The sequence below is a fragment of the Hirundo rustica genome, chromosome 2 (genome assembly GCF_015227805.2).
Source record: "Hirundo rustica isolate bHirRus1 chromosome 2, bHirRus1.pri.v3, whole genome shotgun sequence".
Classification (NCBI taxonomy): domain Eukaryota; kingdom Metazoa; phylum Chordata; class Aves; order Passeriformes; family Hirundinidae; genus Hirundo; species Hirundo rustica.
Genome location: NC_053451.1, coordinates 27914808 through 27939886, shown reverse-complemented (window position 1 = coordinate 27939886; position 25079 = coordinate 27914808). Strand labels below are relative to the sequence as shown.

The window sequence follows — 25079 nt, the reverse complement described above, 5'->3', positions numbered from 1 at the left end:
GCTTGCACCTATTTAGAGCAGCTGAGAAGCACTAAGTCCAACTACATGAAGTAAAGATTGAACTGAAATTTAATCAGAGCCAGCCTGAAGACAAACAGAAAACCAATTCTTTGAAAGTTTCCTGCGCCGAGGAAAAGGGCTCCTGCAGTGTAAGGCCGGTTTGGTGCAGGCCAGAACAACTAATGGTGATGGGGTCTGCGTGTTTCTTAATGAAACTCATTATTAGCTTAATCGCTTTGCTACCCCCTCCTGGTCACTTAACTTTTTCACTCTTGAACTCCTTCTCTGACATATTACAATAGCAGTTCGTCAGTTTGTGATCCTTGAGGAAGATCAGCCTCCCTTTTTATTGCTTCTTTTGTTGCAAAGTAGTTCTGTACTACTGCTCTTGGTTCAAATGAGACAGTGGTTTATCTTGGCATTTCCAGTCTACGGAGTGTATAGCGCAGGTTTTAGTGAATTTTGCTTTATTTTAAAGTCAAAAGTAACGATTGCACTTCCTAGATTTGAGTTTACAAATAGACAAATTCGTAATTTTTTGCTTGGTTGCTCTCTCTCAGTTTAAAATATTGAATCGGTGCTGTAGTTACAATCGGTGAATTAAAAATACTGTGGCATAGTCGATCCTCATCTCCACCTGCTTGTGCTTCTGCACTGCTCCAGTGTTATCTCCCCGTTTTGCTTTCCAGCAGGGCAGCCCGTGCATGCTAAACGTGCCTCTGCTCAGTATGGTACTGCATCTTTTTGATCCCGTGTGCAGTGAGCGAGGCAGGAGCTTTCTGCCGAGGGTGGATGTGCCCTGGGGTCAGGGAGGGCCAGTGGCTCACTCCCTGTCTGCTCCTGGCTAGCAGGAAGCCTCACCCTCAGGTGTTGGGACTACACCATCAGCTCTGGCATGGCTGCTGCCTTTAATACAATGCCTGGCTTCTTTCTTTATTCTTGCTCCTTGCCAAGAAATGGCAATTGAACAATTAAGGCACAAAGCAGAGAGGATTTAGCAAATCATGAACTATTTGAAATTTGCCTCATTAAGCTGCTGGTAACTACTTGAAGCCATCTGCTTAAAAATAATTTGCGCATCTTAAGTTTGCTCTAGAGAGCAGGTAGACCCTTCATTAGAGCAGGCTTCATTATTAATGTTATCTTTAGGGGGCTGTCAGTTGTTGTGGGAAACGTGCTGTTGCTCACTGAACCAAACTTTCCCTGTAAACAAAAGGAAGTGTTGGTAACTTGCAGTCTGTGGCCGTAACAGTATTCTTGGGAACCGCTGCCGTTCATGTGGAAATGGGTTTGCTGCGGAGGAAGTTATTTACAGATATCAGCTAGGTCTGGGTATGACAAATGAGAATGAGCTGTGTGAATGCGTAGTATCTCTGTTATCTGCAACAGTCCCCAAAAATTAGTCCTGCAGAGAAAGAGCGGCCAGATCCATCTCAGTGCCCCCTCACCTGTCATTGAGGAGGGGGAACCTTGATTCTTATGCCTTGAAGAGCTGTTTGCGGGAAAAAAAAGTCCATTTGTCTCCCCAGATTTGTAAAGAAACAATTCCACTTAGAGAGAACAAATCACCAGAGCTCTGCAGACCCTCCCTCCTCTCTGGGGCTGAGATCCAGTGGCGTTTCAGCGAGATTGTGTGTGCCCTAGCTGACCTCCTGCCTGGCGCTGTGGTTTAGTGCTGTCCTGCTTCTAGTCTGGGGAGACTGTGTCAGCAGGGAGCTCATGGATTGCTGGTACCAGTAAGACCAGTTGGAATGAAACCATCTTTAGGAATATTAGATAATGATGGTGTGAGTTTTTAAAAGATGGTCCCGCTCTCACTCTGTGGGAAAGATGTAGGTCTGCTTTTTGGCATATTAGCTGAGACACATTGTGTAACCAAGTATAGATCTTTTATCAGTGCATTAAAAACTCATTAAAGTATTACTCTGAAATTGATTGGCTTATTGTTCATTGAGGGCTTTTTGTTTGCAGCTGAGAGCCGTTTATTAAAAAGAAAAATGCCAATATTTAAAAGATGTCAATCCTTTGTAGTAGCTGAGTAAAAATGTTGCTGTGAACTTGCAATATCATTGTCTTTCTATTAAGGTTTTATTTGTAATTTTTTGGCAAGAAGAATCCGTACAAACAGACTAACTGCACAGGTTTGCACACAATACGCTTTCAAGTGTGACAAACCAGAAAAAATACCGGGTTTCTTGTAATTGCTTTTGGTTGCAAAAGTTGAAAGTAATCTTTGCAACTGCAGCTACTGTGTCTTTCAGTGTGAAAAGAATTCCAAAGCAATCCTTGACTGGAATCCTTTTATGTTTGCCCAGTCATCTGGGCCTGCATTTGGAAAAATGCAGAATGAAAAAATTACCCAAATTTGTCTTGATTTGAAGGAAGGAATGTTCTAAAAATGTATACATTGAACAGAACATGTGGCTTCAGCCACATTTGTTGTGCTATCGTACTTCTGTTCTTTTTGCTATATTTGTCTTAATCTGGAACGAATTCTACTTCAGGATTTCACTGTAAAACAGCTCTTCAAAATAAAAACCTTTACGTGACAAAGAGCTAATTAAATGAGTCTTGCAGATTAAATATGTGAAAGAAAGAATCCATTTTAAAATTTTCAAAATGCTTGTACTTCATGTTTATCTTCTCAGTTGTTTACTGGGGAGTACCCAGTGTCAAGGTGCTATTGTAAGCTCAGTTATTCAAATCGCAAGTTATTCCTTTTTGGTACTCTGGATTGACATGAAAGGTTAGGTAGGGCCAGTGTGAAAGCGTCAGTAAATTTTATGTGAAAAACATTTTTCTGAGCAAAACATTCTGAGTTGAGCTGACTTAAATCTTTGAATCCATCTGAGCTGTAGCTCAAATAGCAGGAGAGAGTGATTACCACCCTGGACCTTTTGATAAGTTTGGACAGAGAGCTTTGTTTTTAGGAGAGAATGATATGTGATGACCCAAATCTACAGTTTTCACCAGTTATATATATGCTAAGGAACCTTGGAAAATATTTTTTTAGCATTTCCACTGTAGGTGAGAGCAAATTGTCAAAGACCCACAGTCTGTCCCAAACTGTGTTTTAAGTAATTTCTACTTATAGTTCTTATAAAATGCAGCAAATTCTGCTTTAGCAGCACCATCAGACACTAGCAGAAAACCTGAAGAAGACCTTGCCAGGGTGCAGTTAATGCAGCTGCAGAAGTTGGAAAACTCACTCAGTTCAGCTCCTGCATTGGCCTCCTTTTCACTTCCATCTTCTTTTGGCTATTTTTGTGGATGGGGAGGGGACAGGGACATAAAGACAGCTGCATCTTCATGCAGCCACCTCCCCTGAAATACCATCTTATGTTCCCACCAGAAATATTTCATATGTCCCTCTCCTGCTGGTGAAGAGAAGGAACAGGATCCGTTTGCCTTTTTTGACAGGTCTTGCCTCTGGGCCAGCTGTGAAAGGCATCAGCTGGGGAGTGGAGTATCCCAGTGCTGAATGAGAGAGGAGCCTTGACCTCTGGGCTGGTCAGAGCTGGAGTGAGGTATGCATAAAAGGAGCAAGGAAAATGCTGCTGCTGAGAGTTGCAAGGCCCTTGAAAGGCTTTAGTTCCTTACCATGTGCTCCTCTGCTTGCTGAATGGCAGGAGGATCTGAATCTGAGAGGCTTGAGCAGCCCTGTTCTCTGCACGGAGAAGGTGCAAAAAAGGCTGTCCAGGGAATGGCTCTGAACCCTGTGTCCCCGATGCTTCTGGTGCCTGTGTTCCCTATACTCTTGTCTGAGATGAGAAGCAATGTGAAGGAGAAGAGCTGCTGACAGAAGGGAAGGACAGTTCTCAAATGACTGCCTGGAGAAATAGACATGAAATGGGACATGTTGCTGATAATCGACTTTTGAAACACACCGGAATGTAGATTTCTCCATTTAGGAAATAAACCTTTTCAACTCATCTTCCTGCTCTTTCCTGTCCCACACCCAGCTGGAGCTGCTGAGGGTTCAGCAGCCTGTCCTTGTTGGGACCTGAGTGCATCTGTCAAGGAAATGGGGCTGAAGATCCTCCTTGACTCCAGTGACAGAGCTCAGCTGGGGACGAGGCAGCAGCTTAACAGGAGTAGCTTTAAACTGTCTCTTGTGAAGTCGGCCCCTCGGCAGTGCTGGCATGAATTGTAGCTTTGAAGTCCTGGGATGGTTTGTGGCTTTTTTAGTTTTTCCATGAAAGCCACAGACCTTTTTTTCTTGTGTCTACTTAAGAATGTAATTCTAAATTGAAAGAGTAATTTCTAGCCCTCGTGTTTGTGCAAGTGAGTGACTCATGACCTGAATGTCCTCTTACAGCTCAGGGTGAGAAAGCTTATGAAAACTCATAATCACTGAGTAACTAACTGGGTGTGAAAAGGCAGTCGAGGAGATTCTGAGGTGTAAGAGAAGGGCATGAAGTAGTTTGCTTCAAATTCACTACTTGAAACGAAATTGGAAAGCTACAGGCTCTCTACTTGCTCCTTCCTTTGTTTAGAAATCCGTTTTTAAGTAGCAGAGGAGCCAAGAGGCAGCTAGAAGAGTTAGGATAGCAGCATCTACCAGCTCCAGCCTCCTACTCACATCTTCAGACAAGCAGACATGCTGTGGTAGGGTGGTGCTTGGAGGAAAAAAGAACAGAAGGAGGGTTCAACCTCTCTTTTGCACCTTTATCCCAGAAAAACTGTGAATAATACCACTTTTTTGAGGTATTTTGTAAAAGGAAGTTTCGTATCTTTTCTTTACCCAGTGAAAGGGTGCTTGCATGACTCAACCAGCCATGCCTAGGGCAGGGAATTTCTGGCATTGTGACAATGTTGATGTTAAACATTGCCCTTGCCTAGCTTCAGGAGTCTAAGACTCTTCTGGTGCCACTGTTTTGAGGGCTGTAACATTAGGGAAGAGAAGGTTATGTGTGTTCTGATTGGAGTCACTTATTAAATCTCACAGAGTGCTGCTTTTTGAACGAAAGGTGTACAGAGTGAGTGCTTACCCTGGTGGGAACAGAAGCTCCAAGGCTGCCAGACCATCAGTAGGCTTTTTGTGGGGAAGTTTGATAGTTCAGCCACAGAGAAACACAGATAGTTCCCCAGCGGTCTGTCAGCACAGGACAGCAGTGACACTATTTGTGAAAAGCAACCTCTGCAAGGAAAAGAAAAAAGCAAAAAGGGGGACAAAAGAGAAATCTGTGTGTTAGGAGGTTCAGTTTGTGCTGGTGGATTCTAATAGTGAGGCAGCCTTGCTCTGTGGCACATGGCACAGCTCTGCATAGCTGCACAGGCACAGTGGAACAGAGCAGGGCTTGTGTTGTACACTGCAAGGGCTTCCCTTTTGACTAAAATAATTTCAATAAGAACATTTATTTTGACAAATTCATTAGTCTGTCAAGTAACTACTCTGTTAGAAATAAAAATCTGCTGGAAAGATTGGATTCTGCGTAGTTCATGGATGGCAGTTTGTAGCCAGCCACATGACTTGGTTACATCCTGGATGCAGAGGTCTTAGGAGGTTTTCTACATGCTTTTATCACATATACCTTCAAAAACCAAAACCTAAACCCCCTGAACCCTAGCAACAAAACAGTTAGGTTCTTTGTAATGAAGTAAAAATAGGTTAAAGTACACTTTTGATTTGAGGGATAGCCTGTACAGAATGAGAAATAGGGAACACATACAGAAGGTTCTATGTCTGTGATGTAAGTTTGGAGGGGAAAGAGTGCAGAGCAGCTTTGTCCTGCTAAACAGGCTAAAAATGTTTATAATTCTACAGCAGTAGGCCTTAAAAACGTAACTTTATGTTTTGAATAAGTTTAAGGTGCTATTACATAACTTCAACCTTTTTTTTTGTTTGTTTGTTTTTCCCTCTTTCCCTTCTACAGATCACACATCCGTGGGCGGGCTGGGAGACAGTTTTTATGAATATTTATTGAAAGCCTGGCTTATGTCAGACAAGATGGACACGGAGGCAAGGAAAATGTACGACGATGCAATTGAGGTGATTATAATTCATTGAGATTTCCAATACAGTGGAACCATCTTTAATGATTTTAAGGAAATTAAATTAAATCAAAACAAAACAAAACCTAGGCAGAAAGGCAGAAAAACCACCACCAACCACAGGACTTGTTTTGATTATGTAAGTTTTAAGAAATCAAGTGATGAATAATACTAGCTTTCACTCTGAGTAGTTTAAAAAGTATTATTGTGGAATACCTGTGATGCAGATTATTGTGCTAAAAATGGTACAATTGAACCAAATGGTATAATGTAAAAGCCCAAGCTCTAATTTATCAATAGGAGATCTAGCAACCTTGAGATGTGTGCAGAACAACCAAGTTACTTTTTTTCCAGTGTTGAGAATTCACCGTTCTAGGACCTGAAGTCCCAAATCGTTTTATTCTTTGCATTATTTTCTAAGGCACTTACATGTTATATTCCATATTTACCTTTTAAAATGTAGTTCATATCAGAACCATAGAAACACTTCAGCTGTTTCTATGGTTCTTTCATGCTATGGTCTTATTCCCTGTCAAAGACCAAGAAGTGCTTGCCCAAGCAGGGCTCTACTGCAGGATGGTTCAGTGGAATTTGGGGTGGAAGCCTTTCTGTGGTGGCTCTGAGCTTTTTGCTGCCCAGCTCTTGCTTTCCCAGTTTCCCCATGTTCTCTCAGCATCCTCTCCTAGTGGTGCCTGCTGTTCCACCACTCCTCTGCTACAGTTCAGACACATAGAGAGTAACTGAGCTGGTGTGGGTCATGTGAGCTGTGACTGTACCAGCAGCAGCAGGACCTGTGTGTTCATGTCCCAGTGCTGATGTGTGGTTGGTGCCTGATATGTTCCAGGCTCTGTGCATGCCCTGTTGCTTTCAACGTAAATTTTTATAGCTTAGTTTTCCTGTGGTCGGTCTTCTAAAGCAAAACACCTGTTCCTGGAGTTCTCAAAATTCACATTTTAAAAGATACATAGTGAAAGTTCAAAAAAATTGCTTTGAAGCCGCAATATCTCTTCTTCCTGACCTGAATTTGATTACATTTGACTTCCAGCTGCTTTGACTTGTTCCTTCTCTACATTGTTTTAAAGGGTTATCTGCACCATATAGCTGGTTGCTATCAAATGTACAACAGACATTCTCTCCTGAAGGAAAAATGCCTTTTTTTTCTTTTGTCTCATAATATAAAACAGATTTTGAATAATTTCTTAAGCTTTTTAAAATTTATTTTCCAGTGTCTTCAGTATGGAAACAGCAATGTAATGGTTCTTCTAATGTGATTCTTCTTCTAACTGATTCCTTCTTGGTTTTATCTTCTTCAGCTAGCCAGGAGCTCTGCTTGCACTCTTAACCTTTGCCTCAAACCATCATCCACTTTCCAGTTGCTTTATTCTGAAGCTGGTTATAATCTTTTTGATTTACTACTTTCCTACCACTGTGATTTACATTCCCGATTCCTCAGTGTTTGACCTTACACTTATCTCTATTGCAACACATTGTTCAGGCAAAACCCATTTTGTCACCTGCTCTCAGTGATTTTACAGAACTGACTTTTTCTTTATCATTATCTATAGTTCCATCAATTTTTGTGTCATCTGCAATTTCTTTCCAGCATTTTTCTTGGAGATCATTTTAGAAATGCTGCCCAGTATCCATGCAGAATAAAGTATCTATGCAGAATCTTCATGGGATAAGGATTTTTTTATTTTTTCACAGGGTTTTTTTTTTTTTTACTTTGAAGTGTTCTAGCAAGCCAGCTTTTAGTCTACTTCATAGGTGCTGCCTTGAATTTTTTTAGGACTACTATTTTGTAAAATGTCAAGAAATTCTCGAAATCCCTAATATTCCTAGTACCAGCATACACATATCAAACATTTATTTTTGAAACCACATCACTCATTTTATATCATTGTTTTATTAACTTTTTAAACTACTGGTAAAGCATCGGTTATTTTCCAGTCCTTTTGAACTTCCTTAGCTTTCCAAGGTTTGTTAATTTCTACATTACTAGTTCAAAACATTAGTTGTGTATTTTTAATAGGTTAAAATACAATTTATGGGGTTCTGTGGGTTTAAAGATGTTCAGCAGTTGATATCTAGCTTCCATTCTTGTTACTGTTGAAATATTTTACTCTGATTCTTAAACTGTGAACGCTTCAAGAAATAAACTCTCCTATTCATCCTCTTCACTGTAAACCGTCTTGCAAACATTTTGTATGGGCACATCTCTGAATGGAGATGGAGCAAGGCAAATTTGGGACCACATGAAAACACTCTATGGATAGGAGGGAGGAAAAGCCAAGTTCCTCCTGCTCCATGTGTGATATGACCTGCAGTCCAAGCATCAGAGAGTTTCTTCAGCTTTTTCTCAGCTAAACCTACCCTGTACATTTGAATCTGCATGAGCTCTACTGATTATTGTGCTGTGGAACATACTCTGTTTCGGGGTTTGTGTCTCTCCCAGATCCTGCTTGACACTGAAAGACACAGGCAGAGAGGCATTAAGTAGGATTTGCTTTGCATAACTGCAATTCGAATTTTTATTTAAATTTTTTTTAAGGGGCCATTCCCTTACCATTCTTTTGTTCTTGTCTATAATATGGGTCTTCCTCTGTAGCTAACACTTCTTCTTCTTTGTTTTTCAAAATGTGGAGCAGAAGCTCTTTGCATCATTTGTGCGAGCAGAAGGGGAAAGGTGTAGCATGCATTCCTCCCACTGACAGCACAGAGCTGGAAATGTTCTCAGCACCCACCAGTCTAAAAGAATATCTCTGTCCAGCCACACTTCACTCCCTTATCTTATTACTGCTGGGTGAGTGGAAGCTGGACAACATAACCTCACTGCTAAGGCTTGCAGTAGTCAGTGATATCTCATTCCTTGGAGCTATCACGGGGAAGAAAACTGCAGCGTCTGTTCTTCAGATGTCGTGGTTTCCGATCCATGGCATTTGAAGTCTTATCCAGGTCACCACGTACTTCCTAACGTGAATACAAAAAAGTTGTATATCCATAACCCCTCTGTGTATAATATGGGTGCAGTCTTCCACTGTAAAAGATACTTCATTGCCATGTCCTAGTATGGAAATTCACAGCTATGATAAAAGCTGAAATTGTGAAACCTGTTGGGAATTTTTTGTGGTGATAAAAATTGAGGACGGGTCTCTTAACTTCACTTTCAACATTGTCATGTGGGCCTTCCAGCTAGCCTGGTTTCAAGTGTCTTTCTTTCTTTCTCACGTCAGCTGGAGGATAGGTAAGCTTCCTTTTGATCTGCTGCTTTGAGTAGTCTAATCTGTTAGGCTCATAAATTTGATCCTCCCTCTTTCTTACTGCACAGTATTAGGGAGCTAAAAAGAAGGATTCAGCAGTGTGCTTGACTGTCACAACATAGCAAGTACTGCTGCAAGATAGCTCAGAAAATGCAATTTTTTGTAGTCATAAAAAGCACATGAACTTCAGAGAACGTTCAGGTTTTTCATGGAATCACAAAATATCTTGAATAGCAAGGGACCATCAAGAATCCGAGTCCTGGCCCTGCGCAGGACAGCCCAAGAGTCACACCATGTACCTGAGAGTGTTGTCAAAACAATTCCTGAGCTCTGGCAGGTTTGGTGCTGTGGCTGCTTCCCTTGGGAGCTTGTTCCAGTGCTCTGGGTGAAGAACCTTTTCCTGCTATCCAACCTAAACCTCCCCTGACACATCTTCAGGCCATTCCCTCGAGTCCTGTCGCTGATCTTGAGAGTCAGGAGATCAGTGCCTTTCCCTGATCTCGAGAGTGAGATCAGTGCCTTTCCCTGCACTGGCCCTCGTGAGGATGTTGAGAACTGCAATGAGGTCTCTGCTCAGTCTCTTCTCTAGGCTGAATAAACCAAGTGACCTCAACCACCCCTATTGCTGAGGCATTTCACAGACAAAGGAAGCTCCTTCCATTAGTTAATCTCTTAGTTGATGTGAACTAAATCTTCTCTTCGGGAGTTGGGGTATACATGTGCACTCCAGTTTGTGTATGCTCCTTGAAGTCCAGCTGGATGTCATCACTTTGCAGTTCCTGTTGGAGTCCTCTGTGGCCTCAGGCATTCAGCCCAAGATACAAATGCCACTTCTGTCCCAACCTGCACAAACTTTTCTTATCCGCTAGGCAGTGCTCCCAGCAATGCCCAGCTGTCCCTTGTTAGTTACTGTAAATATTAATCATCATTTCTCTGCAGCTGGCAGGCAGCAGGTTGTTGAACAAGAAAATATTTCTAGAGAGTTGCATTTATCTCCTTGAAATGCATCCTTTGTGACTCTCAGGATCTAACCTAGTTATTAAGTAGCTGATAGAACTTCTTTTTCAGATTTCAACAACTAGCCCTTCTACTAGGCAGTTATTTTCAAGTCCAGAAGATGTGTTTTCTGCTCAGAAGAGGAGCACGTTGCACCTAGAACATGCTCTTCAGTCAAACCATGAAAGCAAGTCTGGAGCAGAGGAGTAGCTCATAGAAAAGTATATAAATTTGGCCTTTGTTGCCTGTTTTAGTGCTAATCGCAGCAATTTTGTCCCACTGGAAATGCTTCTGCAACCATTTACTTCTCAACAGTTATGAAATTATGGGAAGATACAGTTTGAAAGGAAATGTCACTGAACATTTGGAAAAAAATGCTTTCCTCTAGGAAATCAATAATCCATATGCTTTAGTGCCTTCCTGGTCTTCATAGTTTTAGTGGCTTTCCTTCAAAGAGAACTCCACTTTTACGACCCATATGGTCAAAAAACATCAGTTTTGTCACAGTCTAGTATAATGGAATCAACTGAGTTAATGCTCCAGATCTTAATATCCTTTCCAGTGGCAGTTTTCAGCAGATCCAGTATTTCCTGTACCAGTACTTTCAGACCAAATGAGGCTTGTACAGTTGTCCAGATCAGGCTCCTTAGCGGCAGAAGGCAGTCATCAATGCCAATTTGCATGATAGTTAGACAACCACCCTGGCAGCTGTCAGAGCCTTACTGGTTTCTGCTCTGTCATTTATTTCTGCCTTCTCCTCTCTGGATCCTGCCAGGAACACAAACCTCAGATCTGTCAGTGGTATTAGTGAAGGAATTAGCCCAACAGGAGTGCAGACCAACACTTCTCTTCCATTACTTTCTCACAGTCTAATGCTAGACTCAGTAAATACTGCAGTAGGTTGGTAGGAATTGTGATCCTCTCTGAAAACAGGCTTAGAGCAGACGTTGTTTGCAAACTTTGGGAAGTTAGGTCAGCTATTCTTCTAAGAGAAGGATACCATTTATAAGTCACAAGCAACAATATGTATTGGTACAAATGTGCAAAAAGAAAACAGCAGTTGCCTCATGTATAAAACAATGACGTTTTTTGTGAACAGCTGCTCTGACCCCCATCATTTAAGAATGTGCAATCAGAAAGCTGCTATGGAGAAGCTAGGTGTTGGCTGGAGCATTCCTGTCACTTCATATTAAGGGCTGACTGAGGGTACAGGTTTGCCTGTGTTGCTGACCAAAAGTCTCCAACATGGATGTGTTTTCTGAGTACTCACAGAGCGCACAGAGCAACAAATAGGTACTTCCCAGAGTTAACAGTTAGACAAATTCTGCTTGAGCCATAAAATAAATGTTGAATTCTCAAGTAAAAGTACAGTATTGTCTATGTTTTGATTTTCCTATTTTAGATGTCATTAGCATTTTTAGCAGTTAGGGTAATTTTTTTTTTCTGCTTTGAAATGATATTCTTATAGCTGTCTGTTCCTGTAGTGCTCAGAAGTGAATTTGAAAAAAAGAAAATTATTTTTGTTTTGAAAACCAGACTTTGCTCGATAAAGGAATGTTAATAAGTAAAACTTGCATTTGAACAACAAATTGTGCAACAGCATTTGAAAGTTCTCTTAATCTCTTTGTAGGCCATAGAAAAACATCTCATCAGAAAGTCCAATGGAGGACTGACCTTCATTGGGGAGTGGAAGAACGGGCATCTTGAAAGGAAGATGGGCCATTTGACCTGTTTTGCAGGTGGAATGTTTGCCCTTGGAGCAGATGGTTCCAGAGATGATAAAGCTGGACATTATTTGCAGCTTGGAGCTGAAATTGCACATACATGTCATGAGTCATATGACAGGACAAGTAAGACCTATTTTTAATCTAATTATTTCAGTACTTGGAATACAGCAACTGTTGTAATTATTTTTAGGATTTGTCATGGACCTTGTCTAACGTGCACTGGTTTTATACCAGTATGAATTTTTAACATCCATGTATTTCCTTCTGCTCTGCATCATGGTGAGTAAATGCAAACCCAGACTTTATTGTTCCTTCATGCTTGTTTATCCTCAGTTTTGGATCGTTCAGGCAAGATGGATTATATGGCTATGGGGAGGAAGGAATTTCTGTAAATTCTTGTCCTCACAGATACATAGGGAAGTTTTAAACTTCATATATACTGTTCTTACCGCTAAGTAGAGGGAAAAATTTGTAAATAGATTTTTTTACTGGTTTTAGTAATAGTGCATTCTGAGTAAGCACAATTAAACAAAAGGGGATGAAGACTACTGTGCAGACTGTGAGAAGGCCGATGGCCTGACTGGTGAGGAGGCAGCATCAGACTTCATTCATTCAAGGCCATTCTTTTGGACCAGGTTTATTTTACATCTTTAGTGGTGACCTTGGCGCTTGAAGTGTACCCATTATGCTTAGGGTGGCCATATAGTTGTAAGGCATAATTAAAATGGAAGAGTCTCAGAATAGTAAGCAGAAAGATCTTGAAAACTGGGCTATCAGAAATAAGAAGATCAGTAGAAAAAGTCCAGAGCTCTTTGTCTGAACTGGGAGTTGAAAAATGTCCTGGTCTGTATCAGATGAAGAATTTTCAGCAGAGATTAGATAATATTAAGACTGCCTTAGAAGACATGTGTAATTTGTCACCCAGAATACTCTGTATAAATCTGAATTTCAAGCAGAACAAATGCAGAGAAGGACCAAAAGAATGAATAGAGGGACAGAGCTTTTATTCTATTGTGGAGATAACATGAGATATTGGCCTGCTCAGGCTAGAAAAAATAATACTGAAGAAAGAAACAAATTTATTGCCATCTCAAGGGGTAAACACTGAAGAGAAATAGTTATTTTAAGATATAAAAGAACACAATTGTAACAAGAGCAAGATTTTTAAGCTCACTGTGAATAAATGTAGATTGGAAGTTGGAAATGGTTTTGCATAGCTATCAGAGAAGTGACCTTCTGAAACACCTTCCCAGTAGAAATAATGATAACTAAAACCTAAGCAGTTTTAAGATGAGAATTCATGTATTTATTCACAGGATTACATTGTATCCTTGTGTAGTTGCCTGTCTTTTTAAATAATTCAGTCACACGAGTGATAATTTTATTTGGTTAGCAACAGCTTTAAAAAAAGAAAAAGAGAAATAAATATGAGTATGCTTAAGAAAAAAAAGGTAGGACATGGCAGCTATTGTTGCATTCTGAAAAATTATATTTAAATGTTTAATTTGACATTTAAAAATATGCAATGTTAAATATGCAGTCGTTTGAGCAGACCTAATTTTATTCCTTCAGATGTTTATTCTGTACCCTAAATAAGTCAAAAGGTGGGGGAGATAAAAGTTTTGATTACATATTTAATGACTGTGCAAGAACACATGAGCAAGAAAGACTGAAAGCTGTACAGACAGTTATAAATTTGCAATGCCCTTGTTTTCTTTTGTTCAGTCATGCAGTCCCAGGAATGTGGGTTGTTTGTGTTGGGATGTTTTGGTTTTAATTTTCTGGACTGATTTTTCAAAGCTTATACGTGCAAAATCTCAACTTCTTCATTATGTTTTAACAGCAGGATTTGAGACATAATTGTACACTTTAATGGCAGAACTGGCTGATGGCAGAAAAAGTATCTTTAGGAGGGCGGTCAGTCATCCTGGTTCAACCAACAGATTTGTGCTTCAGCAGGCAAAGGGGATTGCCTGATTTCTCTCTCTGCTCTGCACTTGGGAGGACTTGCTCCATTTGACATTCCCAGAGAAGAGGGAAGGATAGAGAGACTGCGTGCAGGGGATAAGCAGCTCTTTCTTTAGATAAACCAACAGAGCTGCCCTTTCCTTGTGTCATCCCACGGCTGCTCGTAATAAACTACAGTGTGTACCTGGTGGTGTAATGGTTTAATAAAAAAATACTGCTTTATGAAGCAACCTAAATTTCCATAGCTGAGCTTGAGTCTCAGCAAAATTGAAACAGAATTTCACAGAATAAAAAGCATTTCTGGAAAATGAGGGCATTATATTTCCAACCGTCATTAACCTGTTGCACATAGAGCAGGTTTGAAAACCTGTTTAAAAAGAATTGGTATTTCAGAAAGCTGGTTGTTTTGGTGCTGACTAGTACAGAGAAGCTGGAAAGTCCTTGAAACAGATTCCTATTCCTGATGTATTTACTTGGGGATTATGTCACCGGGGCAAGTGGCATCACTGCCATGTAATAGAGAAGTTTATGCAGCGGCGTAGACTCACTGATAATCTGAGTCACCTCTCAGTGTTCCCCAGAAATATCTGAAAGAAAACATTAGACTCCAGAGTCAGGGGCTGGAAAAGTGAGTTAGGTATGTTGTAAGAAGCTTGGGCCCTTGCCATGGCTCTGTGAAAATCCTTGTTAGATGCTGCTTGAGCTGAGGATCAGTCTGTAGCACCACTCCTCAAAGGCTGCCTTTCTAATTCAGCAGCTGGAGGAAGCCGGTGGTCTTTGGAAGGTGAAGACAGGGGCTGTAGTCGTGATTCTGGTCTGCCTCTGAGCAAGGGATTTGTGTTTCCAGGATCTATTGAACGTGGCAGCATGAGAGCCCCCTCCAAGGCTCTTCCCCTCTTCAGGAAATTTGGAATGCATGTGGCACTCCTTAGAAACACCGATGGTTTGAAAAGGCTTGTTGATGGTCAATGAGAAACCGTAACTGTAACCAGAATAGTCTTATGATGTGTAATCTACACATGCCTCTGCTTCCTACCTACTCTGCTATTTTTTGTACCTTAAACTATCAACAGATAAATGCTGCAGCTGTCCTAAATCTCCCATATATGGCAAGAGATTTCAGCGTTTTTCTGTAGTCCAGTGTGCTCTCAGTTTGGAGAGAAGATTGAGAAAAACAAAGATAGAGGAGGCGTGTTCTGATCTGGATCCCCATTTACCAGCACAAAAAATCCTAATGCTGTCAGTGGGCACCAGTAAGACTACAAAAATACAGCTTCATGTGCTCATGGCGCAAGGTTTCTTGATATTTAAGCTTATGTGAGTACTGCACATCTTGAAGTGTTCCAGTTTCTGGGGCTTAGTTCTTTTTTTTTTCATGTTTAGCGTGCGCCACTGAGAAACATGGCACAGGCGTAAAATAATTGTCAATGTGAAATATGTAGATGGCAACAAAAAAGAAGTCAAATGAAACTGAAATAATAGATCACTAACAAATCAATCTGAATAATCAGGTTTCATAGGTCTTTTAGAGGTTAGATAAATAAGCAAAATTATCTGTATATATGGCATCATGTGCTGCAGCACACAGTATTTTTAGTACATTATACCATCCCTTAGACTTAAGAAATTTCCTAGCCATTAGCTGATAGTGAGTAAAGTATTGACTGACTACAGAGAGCTTATTTTAGGCTGAAATTTTTTGCACTTCTTTAAAGTTTCTTGACAAGAGCTGTCCTCAGAATCGCGGTACAGCTTTAGCTGGTTTTTATGTGTGACAGTTCTAGTGCAGAATAAGCCAGATGACTAAGATTTCAGTGAGACATATGCAAGGATATGAGTAGATGCTGTCTCTGTCCCAAGACTCTCAGTAAGCAGCTAAACAGACGAGGCTGAAGAAATGAGAATAATAAGATGTTTTTGTGAGACGCATAAAATAGCAGTGTGTGTTGATGGAACAGTTCAGAGTCTCAAACAGAAGTATCATGAATTTTCTCTCCCTCCAATTTTATATGAGTTAGAGCCTAGCAAGTATTATTATAATTATGAATCCTTCCTTACTTTCAGAAAATTCATTGCTAGATTGATTGTAGTCTTAAAGGAATATACAAAACATACAACGATACTTTCAGAAGTATTTCTAAAATCAGAAATATTTTTATCTAAAAATGGATTTGCCCTTTTTTTTGGCAGGGCTAAATACAGCTCTCATTGAATTCAACTTTATGTCAGTTAAAACCTTTTAAAATGGTGCTTGTTCAGCTTTGCAGTTTTGCACTGGTATGAAATTGTTTCTCATCTGCTCTCCCTGCCTAGACTATAGTCTACCAGTGCTATTAGTATGAAAATATCTGGATTATTCTGTGACCAGTATAGCATTGTAAAATGGCCTTAGATGGTTCTTGGCTTAGAATAATGGTCCCTGAAATGTGCTGTGCCCATAATAGCTTCTTTTCTTTAATCAGCTATTAGCAGAGGTGCTGTGATTAATTTTACATCCTTGTTTTCGGGTAAGAATTCAGTGAAATCATCACAATATGCAGAGGTCACCCATCCTTAGGTAGTTTAATTTCTTGTTGTGCCCAGTAGCAGTAGGAGTAGGTGTGAGTAAATGATTAACGATTTAATACACAAGCAGGCTGCAAAGCAAGAGAAGACATCACAGTTTCTGTAGGTTCTGGCATCACCAGAACTGCCTGAAATCCAGCTTCTTTGGTGGATAAAACTAACATAGCAGTCATGTTTCCCTGATTTCCAAAAGGCTTTTTAACAAGTGTTTTACTAAGGCCCATTAGGGACAATAAACAGTTACAATCTAAGCAGCATGGAGGAAGAAAATGGGCATAATATAAAAAGCAGGGTAGAGGTAAATAGTCCACTCTTGCAGTGAATAAATGCTGGTTAACCAGCAGTACTCTGATATATTTGATATGTATTTACACATATGTGTATAGGTATGTAAAATGTATACTATATTAATACACATTATAAGTGTATATTATATTTACACTTTATATTTTAATATGTATTATATATAAATAAAGCATATAAATGATTGGAAAAGGGTAGGAACAGTAAGGTAGGTGTGCTGATAACAGCAGAAAAAAGCACTACACAAGGACCTCAAGAGGTTGAGTAACTGGATAATAAATTGCTAAATTAATTCCAGTGTAGTTAAATGTAAAATGAGGCACCTATGAAAAAATTATTTCTAACCACACATATTAAATGATGAGTGTTAACTGGCCATTGCAATTCAGGAAATTGCTTTTGGGATTATGAAAATGTCAACTCAGTAGCACTCAGGAAAAACAAAATGAGAAAGAGCAAAATAAAAAATGTCATTATGTCACTGTATTAATCTCATCGGCACTGTTTTTTGCTGTATTTGCTGGTCCTCTCTCATTTTACAAATGATACCCTCTCTCATTTTACAAATGATATAGTAGAATTGGAAGAGTTGCAGAGAAGGGCAAGAAGATTAATTGAATAGGACAGTGTTATTCAGGGTGGAAAAGGGACCTTCTAGGTGGGATTCAGCAGATTTGCAAAATCACGTAGGGATAGGAGAGTGGTTCTGCATCAAACAGGTATCAGATATGGAACTCCTTAGCAGAGGTTGTTTTGGATACTCAAGACTTACATAGATTTAAGGATGCAGCAGATAAGTACTTGGGAAATAAATCTGTTAAGAATTACTGACCACCTAAAAAAGTATGTTTAGTTTGGGAGAAGTCTTGAGCTCAAAAACGGTAGAGGCTGTTAGAAAAGATGGAAAAAGGTATCTCATGTACTTGATGGGTGCTTCCTCTTCCTCATCGATGTCTGTTTTAGGCTATTGTTGGAGATGTGATACTGGAGCAGAGAGAATTCCATCTGGTCCAGTATGACCATTCTTATATTCAGAATTTTGGTTAGGTAGGGCTCTGTAGCTCCTCCATTTTATAGTGAGATTTATTTAATTTTTTAAGTGAAACTGATAAAGTGGCCCATTTTGAAAGAAGTGCAGTAAACATTTCTTGATGGAGTTTCCCTTACCATTCATGTGGCTGAAGCAGATGCTTTTACTTTTGGCATCCAGAGCCATAGTCCCTTGAAACAAAAAGATTGAGGAACTTTTGGAGATTTTCTTCTGCGTCATGCACTGAGAGTTGCTCATTTATTTTTCATTATAGTATTCTGAGGTTCCCCTTTCAGACCCGTGAAACCATGGTTAATTTGAACCTCTAGCCCATAGGAATTACATGATTAATTGCTTAGATAATTTTTAAAGCTCAAGTGCAGCTTCGGAGTTCAGCACCTTAAAAATTCTCTGCCAGAACAAATGGCGGGGTGCAGCTGTAGATAAGTTAAATTAATATTTAACATCATTAATGTTAAATTTGAGGACCAGTGTGCAGCTGTCTTACACAAAATACGCGTGATTGCAACTTCATATTATTGACAGTTTTTCTACAGGTGTGGTGTTCTTACATGAGTGGTCTACCAGGTGCTGGCACAGGGCCTTTACAGATTCCTTTAAGGGCTTAAATAGTGAATCTCTTAGTTCAGAGATTTATTTTCAGGTGTACTCAAGACCTCATTTCCCAGTTGTAAACTCTTTACTTGAAATTCACAGCACATCAGTTACAGTGGCCTGACAGCACGTCCTTAAACCAACAGTCTGGGTAAAGATACAGATTATTTGACATGATGCTACTTGGTTTAGTTCCAAGATCTTTTCCTGCTGTGCTGGGTGGGATCAAAGGACATCAAAACCTGTGTTGACCCTTTTTTTCTTTTTTTCTTTTTTTCTTTTTTTCTTTTTTTCTTTTTTTCTTTTTTTCTTTTTTTCTTTTTTTCTTTTTTTCTTTTTCTTGTAAAGAACTGGTGTCGGTCAGTTCAATTTTATCCTATAATTGAACGTGTTAATGTGTTTATATTCTTAGTGTTTCAAGAGGATTACTGTAGTCCTGTCTAAATAGGTAGTTTTCTCACAGGAATTGGATAAATTATTCATAAGAAAAATTACAGGCCTCAACAGCAGGAAATATTTATGAGACTGCTTCAAGACTAGCTAGATTCTGGGTTTTTTTTCACAAGCTTGGGATATAGCAGTCACCTACCCATCCTTCCTGCAAAGATTGGTATGGAACAAATCTTTTCTTACTTCTACTTTTTTTTTTTTTTTGGTTGCTTGTTTCCTCTGCAGCACTGAAGCTGGGCCCAGAAGCGTTCAAATTCGATGGTGGCGTGGAGGCGGTGGCGGTACGGCAGAATGAGAAGTATTACATCCTAAGGCCAGAGGTGATCGAGACCTATTGGTACATGTGGAGATTCACCCACGACCCCAAGTACAGGCAGTGGGGCTGGGAGGCGACGCAGGTAACTGTATTCATTGGCCGTCTGTAGTTTAATTCTGTGTATTTCCCCTCTGAAGCCAGTTCGGCCTCATGGTACTGAAGCACTTGGAGGAGCGGTAATTGATGTTCCTGCAGGCCGGGGTACGTGTGAGGGTGCACACGGTTGCTGCTGGTTTGCATCTGCTGGGTCAGGTGCTCAGGTGAGAGGTGCATTCGGCATCGTGCGGCTCATCTGCTTTAGGTGTGGAAATAGAGCACCCTAGTCATGACTCCTGTTGTCAGTAGTGCACAGCCCCTGAGAGTTTCTCTACTTCCCTGCTGTTGCTCCAGCAGTCTTTGGAAACAGCTCAAGCCAGTTTCAGAGATGAGAGTAAGCATTAAAGATAACAAGACAGTAATGGAATATTTTGACTACAGCCAAAGGAGATGAGGGAAAAACAAAGGAAGAGGCAAACCGGGAGACTGGATGGGTTTGTTCTGTGACTAAAACCCAGAAGCAAGAGATCAAGGAAAGGTGGGAAGAGATCTGTTGAGATGTCTGTATTCAGAATATTTAGCCAAGCTCATTACTATCCATCCTACATCTGCACACAGAAGAGGCCAGGTATTTTACAGTTGTGACTTACTGTGGTTTTGCCTTTTAGTCTGTTTTGTTCCAACCAGAATTATGTTATTCTGGAGACAGGTTCCACATTTGTAGTGTTTGTATTCCAGAATGCATTGCTGCTGTCTCCAAAACATCAAACATTGAATCTCATCATCCCTGCTGCCTCAGCCATGCATATTTCTAGTATTACAAAGCTAAGAACCTACTCCTTGCCTGTTTAGATACTACAGATACTTGCTGATCTAACACCAGCTCCTTTCAGAAGCTATGGCTGGATGATCCAAGATGAGGTGGGGTCCTTTATTATAGGTTAAAGAATTTACAAATGTAAAGATTTTCAGGCCAGGATCTGTCTCTTAAGCACACTGCAAAGCGTGCCTTTTAATTGCATTTTGTTCAGTTTTCTCCATTTGCTTTCATTATCTTGGTCCCCATTAATGCTTTCAAAACAAACCCTCCCTTCTTCCTGTCCTGCTCTCAATTTTCTCTGTGTGTGGGGTAGGATTTTATTTTATCCTTCTCTCAGCCTCCATCAAAACTGTAAATCAACCAGCCCATGTGCTTAATTGCCTCTGTCCTTACAGACTGCCTTCTTCTGCTTGTTTCCTTGGTAGATTTCTTTATCAAACATAGCCATAAACTGTTTTTGACTTCTTCATAAGTGGTTTTGCAAACCCCTCCTTCCCACTATTAGGTAATTTCTTGTCCCATCGTCATACTGACACAGAAGCTTGAAGCTTTTTGTTCCCCAGGATTTTCTGTTCATTGCATATAGATAATAAATTCTTGTGTTTATTCCTCACACCTACTCACTCCTTTTTCTTCTTCCCTATCATACACAGCTCTGGCTGTGTTTATTCCATCATTTATAAATAGAGAAGAATCTGGTGTGACATGCAGAGCAGTTGGCTTACTGCTATTGTACAACACTGTCTGAATTTGTCTTCCTTTTGCCTTCCAATCTCTGAAGCATACTTGGATTAATCATCTATATTTTTTGACAAAACCGATGCACTTTAGCGCAAATCCTGTGCTTTGTCCAAGGCCTGTTTTGTTACATCTCTCCAAATCAAGTGTCTGTGGGGGAGAAACAGGAAGTTCAATCTTACATTCCCTCAGTGATCATAAATCCCTGTGGCAGGGTCTCTGTCTCTATCCTGATGAAAAAAAAGGCTAATTCTCCCTAATACTGTGCTTAGCACTAGAGACAGCATTCATCTCGATTGTGTTGGGCCAGTCAAATTGGATGATGGTGTGCTGGGGGCCTGGCTGAAGTATTACAGAAATATGCATGCAAGATACTCATGGTAAATACAGGAAATCACTAAAATCCTTTTCAGGCTAATTATTTGAAAGCAATAAGAGGCACCACTTCACAATAGGCATGTAAAGCCAGTTACTAATCTGTGTGAATGAAGGGTTCAATTAAGAGTTGTGGACTTGTGTATCTCACTAAGTAGGATTGCACCACAGAGGTTGCCGAGTTTGTCAGAGCTTCTACTAACAGTGAAAATAAATAGACACGACCTGAAGCTTGGGCTAACTTCAGGCAAATTGAGCCCTGATGGTAAGATGGAGTGGAAAGTCCTGTAGCTCTCTGCCCTCATGAGACCTCAGCTGCACACAGATCTGAGGTCCTCAGCACAAGAGAGACGTGGACCTGTTAGAGCAGGTTCCAGGAGGGGACACAAATGTGATCCATGGGTGGGAGCACCTCTCCTACAAAGACAGGCTGAGAGAGCTGGGGTTGTTCAGCCTGGGGAAGGGAAGGCTCCAGGGAGACCTCATTGCAGCCTTCCAGTACCTAAAGGGGGCTTGTTAACGAAGCAAGATGGTGTGTTTATATGAGCAGATAGTGACAGGACAAAAGGCAATGAAACTGAAAGAGGACAGATTTATATTAGATGTTAGAAAGTAATTCTTTATTGATGGGGTGGTGAGGCACTGGAACAGGTTGCCCAGAGAAGCTGTGGATGTAAGTGTTCAAGGTCAGGTTGGATGGAGCCCTGAGTGTCCTGTTTAGTGGCATCCCTACCCATTGCAGTGAGGTTGGAACTATATGATCTTTGAGGTCTTTTCCAACCCAAGCCCTTCTGTGACTCTATTTAGTGAAGAAAAGTAGACAGAAAAGAGCCAGACATAGGCTGGAGGTAAAAGAAATATGGTTTCACAGTTTCATGGGTTAGAAGCTGTGAGTATGACAGCTGGTGAAGAAACTGGAACAGTTTTTATGGGCATGTTGTTGGCACAGTCAAGAAAAGTCACATATGCCACAAAAAACACCCTCAGAGAAACTGAGGGAGCTGGAGTCCAATCCAAAGGCACATCAGATGTTATTTCCAGAGAACTTAGGTTCATGTTGACCTCCCTGTATGCTACAGGCACTGAAATTTCACTTTATGTCACTTTTGAGTCAAGACCACGTGTATTTGGCAGGAGTATACTGTTGAATATTCTCCTGTTCTGTTCTGTCCTATTCTTATTTGAATAAAGGAAACTAGAAAATCCACTACTCCTGGTAGTTTGTTCCATTATTTGTTTATTCTTGCTGTTAAAAAGCCCTATGTTTTATTTCCCATTTGAATTTGCCTAGTTTTGGCTCTCAATCACTGTTTTCCTATGACTTCCTTTTTAAATGTTCTTTTTAAAATATCCTTACCCCCCCATGTTTTCTTTCAGAAGTATTTCCACAGATTATAATAAGTTTAGTGCTGACATTACTGAAGATGCTAAATAAATTGCATTGTCTCTCACTGTAAAACATTCTCTCCAAATCCCTGTACCTGCATTAGTTCATCATCCTTCTGTAACGATGAATTTTAGAATTACATGCTCCATTTTTTTTTTTTTTTTTTAGCCAAAAAAGAAAAAAAATAGCCTGTGCCAAAATAAAACCATGTCCCTTCTGCTGTCTCCCTCTTTACTGTCCCTGGGTGTATCTGCCACAGTGTCCTAGCAGGAACTCAGACTGAATTGTCTTATGTGTCCATGGAAGTCTTTGAAGTGTCTCTGCGTTCCAAAGGTTGTCTCTACCTTCCAGGCTAGCCTGGGTCTGCAGTTACACAGTCTTGATGACTAGATTTGGGATTATGTGCCTGGTTTTGTGAAACTCATTTCATTTGGCACCCAGTTACCAGCAGATTACGCTGTCTGCTGTTACTTACGTATGTCATTTTAGCCAGCAGCGGTGTTGCAGTGATTGATAAAACTTCAGACTGCTCCTTGTGGACCTCTGTGAGAAGCAGCTCTATTCTGTGATCATTTTGCATTGCCAGTTCTTTCTTAGAGCACTGTCAGTCAGTTTTAAATTGAATTATATTGATAGGGTATAGTGCTGCCTTGCCTTCCCATAACATCTTAAATACCATGTCAATTGCCTTAGAAGCTTTTAAGTTTATTACAGCTCTGCAATTACCTTTATTTGTCAAATTTGTAGCTCTCAAAGAATGAAATGTCGCTTGTGACCAAGATAGTTTTCTATAAAACCGTGCTGATTGGTGTCAGTTATCCTCTAATTCTTTTATATATATATATTTTTTTTTTTTTCCTTGTGTTTCTGTAATTGATTTGAACTAATGTCAGATATGCCATCCCAAAATTACTCAGTCTGCCAGTGCCTTGTAATGGTAGCAACCTTACCTTAATACCCCTCCAGTAATCTTGGATCTTCCCTCTATTCTGGGGTGCAATAAATTTAGCATTGTTTTATCAGGGAGGCTGGTCTTCAGCTCTGGAGTGAAAGTGTATCTGGGTGGTAAATCAGATGCCACTGCACCAAGTACTCTGAGATCTGTGTGCAGACAGAACACTGAAAAATTCAAGTGGCATTTAAGCAGCCTGTCCTGAAGCTCTGTACAGCTCTGAATCAAGGACAAAATATTTGTTCATGTTTTAAAATTTTCTTTTTGGATGAATAGCTGTAAAGCCATCTTTCAGAGTTTTTTTCCTGTACAGTTCCTTGATACCTGTATTATGTAGAACTCTGATCTGCTAGGGTAAATCCTTTGCCTATTCTGAACACGAGTTTGCCTTCCAGAGGAGAAATTTCTGAATACAAGGTTACTTGGTAACCGTAAGGGTAAAAAAAAAGTTGATACAGATGATACACTTTCTTCCTCCAGGCTTGTAGGTCTGCTGGCTTCACTAGTGTTTGATGTAGTTATGAGACCTCTACAGCACAGAGCAGGTTCTCAGTGCTATCCATTAGCTACAATTTCCAAAATAAGCAAATTTTGTCTCTTACACTGGCTTGGGGGTTTAATTCTTCTGGAGGAAGGAGATGGTGTCCTAACAGTGGTACCATGTACTCCTTGTTTTCATTTTGCCACAGTCAGTAGCAGGTTTCTCCTGTACAGGCTGTGGCACACAGCATGAGGGTCACTGAGTGGGTAACCAGAGAAACTCTGTCCTGATCAGACTGTGCTGGGAATTCTGGCAGGAGCTGGGGGCTTCCTCCTCCATCTTGCCATGCTTCAGAGCAGACACAAGGCCACATTCTGCATCATTATAAAAGGGGATAGTGGCAAGAGCAGGCACTTTGCTGCCTATGAAGCAAAAGTGCTTTGGCTCTGGTTTATTCACATAACACCTGCCTGAGGGCTGTAGGAGTCTGGGGAGGGATATGCAAATGGTTCTGTAAACAGCATATGCATTATTTCTTCAGAAGCTAAGCCATTCATTTTTTTCTTTCCTTTTTGTTGGCTGATTGATCGGTCTGGTTCAATTTTGTGTGGAGAGAGTGGTGTTGGGGTTGTTGTTTTGTTAATGTTTGGCTGCCATGTGGTAGGTAGCATCACTTTTGTTGTACAAGAGCGTGCAGAGATTGTCGTGCACTTGGTGCCATTTGGTTTGATGTGTCACATGCACCTTTCTCTTCACTGTAGAGAAAATCTGATCAATCCAGATCTTAGCATGTGAGTAGTCTCAGTGTAGCCGTAGCCTGCACCAGTAACCAAATCTGAAGAGAATTCATCTGGACACTTTCTCCTTTTAGACTCAAGTCCCAACAAAAAATGGAGCATTTCCATCCAAACTTGGAGAAAGCTGTGCTTGAGATAAGGAATTACGGCAAGCATTAGATTTTGCCAAGAAAGACTGTACCTTTCTTGGCATAAGTTCAGGCTCTGGAGCCACAGCCATTCCAATAACTTCCTTCTGCCAGTCCCTCCACTTGTTTTTCTAAAATCCT

General features: G+C 40.4%; 1 protein-coding gene across 1 annotated transcript in view; it reads left to right on the top strand.

Annotated features, from left to right (window-relative positions):
* Nucleotides 1-25079, top strand: part of MAN1A2 (mannosidase alpha class 1A member 2) — a 134394-nt gene that overhangs the window by 100922 nt on the left and 8393 nt on the right. Inside the window, exons 9-11 of the mRNA XM_040055492.2 lie at nucleotides 5877-5992; nucleotides 11881-12100; nucleotides 19134-19306. Of these exons, the coding sequence (XP_039911426.1) occupies nucleotides 5877-5992; nucleotides 11881-12100; nucleotides 19134-19306 (509 nt within the window). The remainder of the gene's footprint in view (nucleotides 1-5876; nucleotides 5993-11880; nucleotides 12101-19133; nucleotides 19307-25079) is intronic.